This window comes from Prunus persica, chromosome G2 (genome assembly GCF_000346465.2).
Source record: "Prunus persica cultivar Lovell chromosome G2, Prunus_persica_NCBIv2, whole genome shotgun sequence".
Lineage (NCBI taxonomy): Eukaryota > Viridiplantae > Streptophyta > Magnoliopsida > Rosales > Rosaceae > Prunus > Prunus persica.
The window spans coordinates 6,819,330-6,829,850 of NC_034010.1; the positions used below are offsets into that span (position 1 = coordinate 6,819,330).

The following is a 10,521-nucleotide window of genomic DNA, read 5'->3' on the forward strand; positions in this document are numbered from 1 at the left end:
TCATAGCCTCTTTAATATCCCTATTTTCTTGATTGGATTCATCAGCCTATTTTATATTGAAGTAATTATTTTTAATGTAATATTGAATATTTTTAAATTAATGGAATTGACGGAATTGAGACATTTGACTTGATTTGCTAATCTTTGCAAATGTGGTGACCAAATTCTGAAAATTAAAATTATAGCGACCGAAATCATTTTCGAGCTTAACCCTAATTACCAAAGGCCTTTTAAAAAAATATGACCCGAATAAACCGGGTAACGTGAAAGAAAATTAATTGGGGCAAAACCCATGTTGTATGTTGTGGATGTGGTGGTTAAAATTTGTCAAGGTAAGAACTGGGCCGCCCATGAGTAAAGACTGATCCATAAACTCATTATCCAAATTTGCCAAAAGTAAAGAGATTACAAGAAGATTCAAAACACCGAAGCGCCCAAACACCATCGCGTCGGTTTACGTAAATCCTCTTTTTCCAAATCACTTGATCTCCAATTTATTCAATCAAATTCAAACAAAATCCCAAATTTTCCTTTCTTCTCATTTCCGCTTTTTCCCCATTTTCCCTCGTTTTCAGTCTCCTGAACCCTACAATTCAAACATTTCTCGAATCCCAAAATTCAATCAAATGTCGGCTTCGACCGTATCTATAACGGCGAACCCGGCCACAACGACTCGACGGCGTACCGTGGTGGCTGTCGAGAAAAAGTCGACAAACATCGAACTTGTCTCCGCCGAAAAGGCCGACGGCAAAGCCGAAACCGGCGGTAATTCTAAGGATCTGAGCCACCACTCGATCCGAGGCGAACCGGGTCTCGACCGGTCGGCCCATGGCAAGAAGACCGGTCCCAATTCCACCATTTCACCACCCTCCAATCGTCGCTCTCGCAGAAGCGTAGCCGTTGATCCCAATCCTCGATGGGTCACCGTCCTCCGAATCTTTGCCAAGAACTTCATTCTTCTTCTGTTGATTGTGGGTTTGTTTCAGATAGTCAGAAGACTCGCTCTGCGGTCCGGGGATGGGGTTCCTATGGCGTTTTCGGACTTGGAAGGTCGCATTGCGGAGGTTGAATCGTTTGTGAAGAAGACTACGAAGATGGTTCAGGTTCAAGTGGAGGTTGTGGACCGGAAGATCGAGAGTGAGGTTGGAGGGTTGAAGAGAGAAGTGGAGAAGAAGATCGAGGACAAAGGGGTTGCGTTGGAGAGGGATTTGAGGAAATTGGAGGCGAGAAATGAAGGTTTGGAGAGATCGGTGGACGATTTAAGGAGCGTGGAGTGGTTGTCTAAGCAGGAGTTCGAAAGGGTGTACGAGGAGTTGAAGAAGGCGGCGAAGAGCGGCGAGGATGGAGAATTCGGTGCTAGGTTGGATGATATAAGGGCGTATGCGAGGAATGTTGTTGAGAAGGAAATAGAGAAGCATGCGGCAGATGGGCTTGGTAGGGTGGATTATGCTTTGGCCAGTAGTGGGGCTTTCGTTGTGAAGCACTCAGAGCCATATTTGGTGGGGAAAGCGAGTAATTGGGTGTTCTTGAAGAGTACCAAAAATGGGGTTCACGGTGATGCCGATAAGATGCTAAGACCGAGTTTTGGAGAGCCTGGGCAGTGTTTTCCCTTGAAAGGGAGTAGTGGGTTTGTCCAGATTAAGCTGCGGACCCCAATTATTCCCGAGGCTATCACTCTGGAACATGTTGCAAAGGTGATGTTCTTGTTCACTATTCTGTCTTTGTTTCTTGATGCATTGCTCGATTGTGTTTAAATAATAATAATAATAATAATAATAATAATAATAATAATAATCTTGGTTGAAAATTAAAGGTTCGAAATCTATCAATCTTGATATTTAGAATTAGTTCTGAATTCAAGTTGATGAATCTAATGATCAGGTACCGTGGTAGTTAACTTATGTGGAGATTGTTTAAGATTGTTCAAAGGTCTGCTGATTTTAACTCATAGTGGTCTAGGAATGTGAGATTGAAAGTAGAGAACCTTCAGGCTAGAGTACATTTATTTCAGTAACTGTCATTCGAAATTCGAAGGGTTTACTTTTCTGACCAGGTTATTTGTTATGTTGAAGTAATGTGGATGCTACAGGATTCCAGAATAGATATAGATAGAATTCTTGAATATGTGGATCATGTTAGATAGTTAATTTTCGGATTATTACTGCAAATAACTTAAATTTGCAGAAATTCTGGGCCACATTTTAGGTAACATGGGTGAAGAGATTTTAAATGGACTATTTATTAAGTAGAGCTGTCTGATTTCGTGTAGAAGACTTTACTAGCCTTCATTATGTCAAAAGATGGTTTTATGTCTAAAATTGAAATAAGCATGTATTAGCATGAAAGCTTTATTAAGACTCAAGAGACAGATATACAAGAGGCAGAGAAGGTTTTTGCACTAATGTACCTCTCACCAGATGTGACAAGTTTCATTACAGTGCTGTTGTGTTCATTTGGGTTCTCTTGCTACCTCTTCTGGTTAGGTTACTCTTACTCAGCTTTTACTGCCTTAGCTTTAATCAATGTGGTTATGCTGGCACAACGTTGAAAAGGAAGGAACGGACATAACCAGAGCCCCTTTAGTTTGGCTCAAAGGTTTTGGTTGTAGAACTAGTAAGGAGCCAGCAAAATCATGGCTTCGCTTTGCAGACATACACGCATATACACACACTGAGAATCCCACACGAAGTTGGAGATTTCTCTCCACATATGTACTTCCAAAAAAAAGTAGAAAAGTTCACTTCCTTTTTTTTATAGTAACTATTTTGCTCTCAAGATATAGTTAATCTTATTTTTACTACATTGCCATAGAAGGTTTTGGGATTTATAATGTTGCTTCAACCGCGAATTTTTGACTTCACATATATTTATAGATATACAGATAAGTCTTTAACTGACTCCTTTTTTAGCCCAACAGAAGGGGGTTGCTTCAGATTTGTCTTTGTTCTCATTTTTAAAAAAGGTTTTGCTGGTGTCCTCTTAATTATACTTATTTTTGTATAATAATTCTAGGAAAGTCTACTTATTCGATGTAAGAAGTCTATGTAGTTTTTGCGTAGTTGTCAACACGGATGATATACTTGAACTGGAATTTATTTAGTTAAAGAAGGGGACGATAGCTTGGTTGCCACTGAACCCTTTCCTCCTTCATTTTCTTCTGAATATGATTATGGGCTGCATCTTACATAGAGAATCTTTGGTAAGGTTGGTATTTATTTTTTATTTTTGGATCAAGAGTAAGATTGGTATTGTTAGTGTGGAGGATTTAGGATATTCATGTGGTAAAAAATTATGCCAGATTTGTATGTGCACGTTTCTGACAATAATAACCTTTGATGCTTCCTTTATTTGCTATTATCCATTAGGTTGCTTCGTTTTGGCCTAGTTTACTAATTTGTTTGATGGGCAAACTGGGGTACCTATGTTGTATAACTATGTCATTTTGTAGAAAGACTTGTCATAGCAGGTGAAGGACTTATTATTTGAGGTAGTACCATATAATGTGAAAAAGTTATGAAGGAAAAAATATTATGTTTGTATATGTTAAAAATTCAATATAATTATGTGCAAATGTCACTCTTTGTGAGCATTTTTCTGGTTTTTTCTTTTAGCCAGCATTAGGATGAGTTCTGATTCTATATTTTGTTTATTTTATGTCTTTCTCAAAGTTCATTGTTTACTAGACCATATAATTAATCAACCCATTCCATTTTCAATTATTTGCATATACACAAAAATCACCGTATGCCTTAGCCTAGTCTATATCTACATCTGACGCAACTCCATCCCCTTCGTTAAATATTTCTGAATATCTATATTACTCATATTTGACCTTTCTTAAGTGAGAAAAGAAACTAAATAGTTCTTGCTTGTTTTATAACTGCACACTGTATTTAACATTCTGTACGATAAATAATTAGTGCTGAGAAGTTGAGAGTTCAATCTAAATAGAAAAAATAATTACTGGACCTGTTTGCGTGATGCAGACTTCCTTTACAAAGCAAGTAATTTAGGATTAGTTTGAGTTCCTTTTATGGCTTCACTAGTTTGTTGCTTTAATTGCATCAATAGCATCTGTTGCAGTGCTTCCGTATTGTAGCATGTGAACCAAAATAACATGGAAAGGCAATTTCTTCTCTGGATATTTATTCTGACTTGAGTTCAGCACCATTGTTCTCTCTCTTTGTATTTTCAACAGATCTTTGTGCTCGTGTTTATTATGATTGTGTTGATTGATAGTGTCCTTGAACACATCCCCCATTTGCTAACACCTTTTTATTTATTTTTTATTTATACAGAGTGTCGCTTATGACAGACGGAGTGCTCCTAAGGACTGCAGGGTCTCTGGGTGGCTGCGAGCACATGATGATCTAGAAGTTGATACAGAGAAAATGTTCAGTCTTGCTGAATTCACTTACGACCTTGAGAAGAGCAATGCTCAGACATTCGATGTCTTGGACTCAGCGGTGTCCGGCCTAGTTGACACAGTGAGGTTGGACTTCACATCCAACCATGGAAGCGCTTCTCATACATGCATATATCGATTAAGAGTGCATGGCCATGAACCTGATGCTGTTTCTATGATGACCATGCAACTGTCTTAATACCATACCATACTCATCCAGCATTCTTGGGCCACGTCTGTAGTCAATGTCAAGACTGATTCCTTTTTTTTTCCTTTGTTCCTTTCTAACTTAGTTGGTAGAGATTTCTGGTTATGGTTTTAGAGCTGTCCATGTCCTGTATTGTTCTTGATGTTAGTGTTGTCTAGTAATTGTGTATTAATGTATGGTTAGGTTTGAAATTTTGTTTCTGTACCAAGGAGAGACAAAAAGAAAATTTTCCTTTTTCATTCCTACTTTGCTCTCTACAATGAAATCAAGATAAACAATAACTTTCTTATATGGCACAAACATAATCTATATTTTAGGTAAATGTTTTTAATAATTTGAGCCATAAGCTCTTTCTGAGCTACAAGCTCATTGCGATAATTGAGAATTCTATGAGATTCATGCCTGCGCAAATTAGTCATGAATGAATTAACAACCTAGAGTTGAATTATATTTTTGTGGTCGTGAGACACTAACCCATTAGCATATATAATTTATATATATATAAAGCAAAAGACAGATAATTGTAAAACATTCAAAATACCATAAAATGTCCTTGGTTAAAGTAAACATTAAGGATTGAAATTATTAATTACAGGCTTTTTATCACAAATAGTCCTCGATGTTTACGAAATTATCACGAATGATCTTTTTTTGTGATATTAATAGTCCTTCACATTAGGGCTTAAAAGAATTTCTAATGGCAATGACTATTTATGACAAAAAGCCATAACGTAAGGACTATTAATGTCATAAAACAAACTCAAGGACCATTCGTGATAATTTTGTAAACGTCAAGGACCATTTGTAAGATGAATCAAAATTAAATAGACATTGTTTTCCATAATTTAGGATTAGGATATTGAGATGAATATGAAATTTTGGAACAAAGGATCCATAATGAGAGTTTTAAAAGAAATTCTTTGATATTGGCTTGACTTGCATTCTTGAAATTATTTGACTCACTGGTATGGTATCTATAGTTGTACATTTGTTTTCATTATTTAAGAATATGGAAGACATTGCTCAAAGTCTAAAAATATTTTGGAATAAATACTTTCTGAAAAAAACCAAAGCTTAGTTTTTTTTTTTTAATAGGACCAATGCTTAGTTGATAAAACAAGAAGTATACTAGTGTTAGTGATTAATGTGTGTAGGGCACACTTTAGATTTTTGCCCTGGGCCTTTAAAAACTCAGGACCGCCCCTTCTTAACGTTAGGGCTTAACAGCTAACGACATGGACAATTTATGACAAAAAGCCATAACGTTAAGGACTATTAATGTCACAAAAAAAACTCAAGGACCATTCGTGACAATTTTGTAAACGTCAAGGACTATTTGTGATAAAAAAGCCTTAATTAAATGAGGATAATATGTTTAATTCACACTTTTTCATATTAAAAAAATTAAAATTAAAACAAAAATCAGATAATGGATTATATTTTTATAGAACATAACTACCCATTATCTTTTTTAGTTCTAAAATAAATTTAAATTTTTTATTAAAAAAAAGAAAAAGCCTTTCTTAGACACAGAAGTGCATGCAAAGAAGCTAGTGTGAATAATCAGAGAAATTGTAATTGATTTTTGTTTTTATTTTCTATTTTGCTTTTCTGGTTGTAATTACGAATTGCCACTCAAGCTGTACAATACAAAAACTTCGCGGGGGTAAAGTGGGGTTCTCCGCCTCAATTATCATGCTAATCGAACTTAAAATCAAATCAATTTAGCACTAGCCCTTGTCGTTTAATTTTTTTTTAAAATTTCATCCAATGTTTCCGTTAATAATAAGGGTAATTTCAAGTAAAATAAAAGTAAAATACATAAAACCAAAAGAAAAAAAATCATAAAAAATAAAATAATACTGTCAAAAAAATAAAAATTAAATCAGCCCACTCAATCCGCATCCCCCTCTGACCCACTCCTTCCCTCTCCCTCGCACAAAGAACCTCCAGCAATGCCAACAATGGCTGCTTAGCTATCTTCTTGATTTATTTGCAATTTCATTTATAAATTTTTCAGTAATTTAATTTAATTTTTAATTTAAATATTTTAAAAATGGGTCACATGCCAAAATATGAGGTTGTAACAAAAGATTGGATGAAATTCAAAAAATTCAATAGTAAGATTGAAATTGGATATTTATAATGAGTTTGAGAACTAAATTGGCGGATAAAATAATTCTAGAGGTTAAGTTCGAATCTCGATTAACATTACAATACATACCTAAATTATATATGGGCATATAGCAAATAAAAATTAATAGAATGATAATATAACATAGTACATTTATCAAAATCAAACACAATCTATTAAATTAAATTTGTATATAATACTGAAAGAATTTGTAATTTAAGTGGTGAATTAATAAAAATAGAAAAAATTTGTAATTCAAGTGGTGAATAAGAAAAAGATGGGAGGTGGGGGATTAAAAGAGTGGGGCCTTGAGGTGACGTCATGTGGAACCCCACCCCAACGGTAGTCTTAGGGCAACGGGGCCCATCTGCTGCTCTGATAAGCCAGCAAGGCATCTCCCAGTTGCTCCTGTGGCTATTGAACTCTGGAACATGTTGGTTGTACGGTTGGTGATGTGTTTCACTTCCTGCTTATTTGGTTTAGAAGTCTCTGTAGACTGTAGCTTAATTATGAGTAGTTGGGGGATGAGCATGAGGATGATATAATTAAAACTGGAGTCTGTTTTTAAACTCTGCCTCCAAAATAAAAAAGGGGAAGGGGAAAATGAAAAATAGGATGCTAGCTTTATTGGTCACTTTAAAAAAAAAAAAAATCCATTTATTATTAATTTTTATGTTTTTATTAATTAAAAAATTATAGATATTTAAGATATTCATGTGGTACTAAATGTTGGAATTTTTAAAAGGTTTTAATTTTTTTAACCTTTTGATTTGTTTAATTATTTTGGTTGTTTTATTTTATTCATAGTGGGGGTTATAAATATTTAATTTTCAAGTTTTATTTCTATATTGAATACCTTAATTTTTTGGTTTAATATGGTGGAGGTTATATATTCTTGGATGCGTATAAAAGGCCAATCCTCCTTCATATTTTATATAATAATACAATACCATACTACCACAACCACCACTACAATCTGATTATCTCATCTTCTACCTTTCATACTTTCTCTACTTATATTATTATTTTTGAGCAACAGTTCTGTGACTTGGAGACCCATATCCGATTGTGAACATGCTCATAGTGGACCTTGAACCTGTGTATTGGGGGGCCGTATCTTTTAGTCTTGTAGACAGTACCTGCATGTAGAGAGGCTACAGGCTTTATGACAACGTCTCTAACGTGCCTCACCATACCAGACTTGCTTTCTTAATCTTAATTTATTTTACTTTTATTTACCTATTATTTATTTTCTTAGTTTTACTTTACTTTAAAAGACTTTCCAATATATTTTATATATTATTTATATTATAAATAATTTTGCTTTTGACTTTTATGGGAAAAGGAAAAATATAAGTTATAGGGAAGTTGATTTTCGCACTCTTTTATCCACTTACACTCCATTTGTTATAAATTGTATATTCCCACTCCTCTTTTGTCCACTTACACTCCCTTTTTTGTTATAATAAAAACTATTAAAAAACAAAATAGAGTATAAATGGACAAAAGGGTTGTGAAAAAATCACCCCTTTATATAACACTAAAAACTAGTTGAGACATGCACAATTAGGTAATTTTGTTATGGCCTTGATTGACATACCTTTTACATATTTTATTAATTTGAAGGGGATTATGATTTCCAAATTTGATGCTTGTCTCCTTAGGAACTTCTACATTCCTGCCAATGTTAATGTGATATATGTGTATAAGTTTTTTTTTTGTGTGTCTCTGATGCATTATTTTTGCACATGTGTCAAACTGTGATTTATTTGAAGGAGGCATATCTTTTTCCAGAGAATGAAGGCAAGCAATGTTCTATTTCTATTTATATTTTCGTATTGTGGAGCTGTCTAATAATAAGAATAAGAAGAATTTGGCTGTAAATTTGTGTATAATTAATGTAAATCTAAGAATGTATTCTGTTGTTATTATTATTATTATTATTATTATTATATTTTTTTTAAAAAAATGAGAAAATAAGGAATACAAAGAAAAGCTCCTAGGGGCAGAGTTCAACAAATGCTAAGTCAACACCGAAGATGCCGCTGGGCTGATAGAGCGGATCCAAATGTGTCTATCCTAAGATTGTGACCACAAGAGGTGACTGCATCCGCCACAAAATTAGCCTCACAAAACACATGCAAAAAGTTGATGGTTGACTAAGATAATGAATGTTGTTCACAATCGTCCTTAGTCTCCCTGAAACATCCTGTAACACCCTGAATTTTCAACATCAGGATAACCTTCTTAATTAACAAAATATACAATCCAAGACGTGAAGCTCGTAATTCACAAAATATACAGAAACTTCTTTACTTTACTTCCAGTGCTTACACAACCAATCCAAACTCACAATGTTAATAAATACTCATACTTTAGAGTCATATATTACTTCACAACATTACATAAGGCCATCTCCAACCATAAAGGGGCTAAACTTAATTTTCACCCTCTAAAATACAACTAATCATGTATTGACTAGACTCAAACTTTTTTCCCTTTCAACCCTTCAGACTCAAAATTTGAGTCTGCAACTTTATTAAATTGTTTGACTCTTTTTTTTGTTGTTGATTTTTCTTGAGTTAATTTTTGTTTATACCTTCATGATTTATTTTTTTGAACATTTTAACCTAAAAAAATTCAAAATTCAAAATTAACAAAGTGAGAAAGGAAAAAAGTTATTGTTGGTAGAGTTTGGGATATGTTTTGAGGTTTGCCAAGTTATCACCTTTTGTCTTTTATGTTTTTGTTATGACATCATTAGTCCTTTATATTACACTTGACAAATCAAAATTGTCCTGCCGTTAGGTTTGCCAAATTATCAACGATCTTGGAATTGCTGACTCTTATTTTTTTAACACATCGCTACTATCATGAGGGATGAAGATCTTTTCCTCCACCATGAAGGTAGCACCGCGGATTCTGCTTCTTCTTGTCAACTGAACTTCATCGAACTGGCCTATCAGATAACTTAGTTCTTGAAGATACATAATCGGAACCAGACTTGGAACCCGAACTCGACCCCGAATTCGGACCTGACCCTGAACACGGCCAACGCACAAATCCCAAACCCGACTCCGACTGTTACCTCTGAAGCTTCTGTCGATTGGCATCAAATTGGATGGCTCATGTTGATGCGAAAAAGTGGTTCAGCACGTGATTCGTCAACTTAGTTAAATTATCCCTTCGGTAGGTGACTGTCTTCGGAAGGATAGGTACCTACAAAAGGACACGTTCGGTAAAATCCTTGGGTACCGGTGTGATACCGGCCGAAGGCTCTCCGATGCTTAAGTAAGTACGGATTTAGTAAAGTTTAACTGTCAGATCAATCGATAGCGTACCGTTGGTTCTGATCCCCTCCTTTTGGGGATATGGGTCTCCTTATATAGGCCTTGGGAGGTGTGCACTGTGCTTATATTTCCGATGTGGGACTCTGGGCATGGATTGTGAGCATGGCACGTGTCTGATGGTGAAAGTGGCCAAGATAGATGGCTTCGGTAGGGAGCATGCCGAAGGGGTCCGTTGATCAGTATCGATCTTATCCACGTGTTCGGTGGTAATAGGCCGTTTATTTCGGTATAAACAGTAGTCCCCCAAGTTCTCTTCCGAAGGTCCTTCGGAAGGGAATTTAGTTCTCTACGGCAGCTTGGAGGTTATCCTGCCGTTCGGTATGCTCGTTTGGGGGGAGGGAAGACGCTTGCGTCGATCCTTTCGGAAAATATCGTTCGGGAGAAATTGACCTGGGACACGAGGGGTCGCCGATGTTGAGATGCA

The 10,521-nt window shown here is 35.5% G+C and overlaps 1 protein-coding gene across 1 annotated transcript; it reads left to right on the forward strand.

Moving 5' to 3' along the window:
- LOC18785252 (protein SAD1/UNC-84 domain protein 1) lies at positions 373-4,902 on the forward strand. The gene is made up of 2 exons (XM_020557888.1): positions 373-1,694; positions 4,299-4,902. Exons 1-2 carry the CDS (start codon positions 627-629, stop codon positions 4,602-4,604), a joined length of 1,374 nt encoding a protein of 457 aa, XP_020413477.1. The 5' UTR covers positions 373-626; the 3' UTR covers positions 4,605-4,902.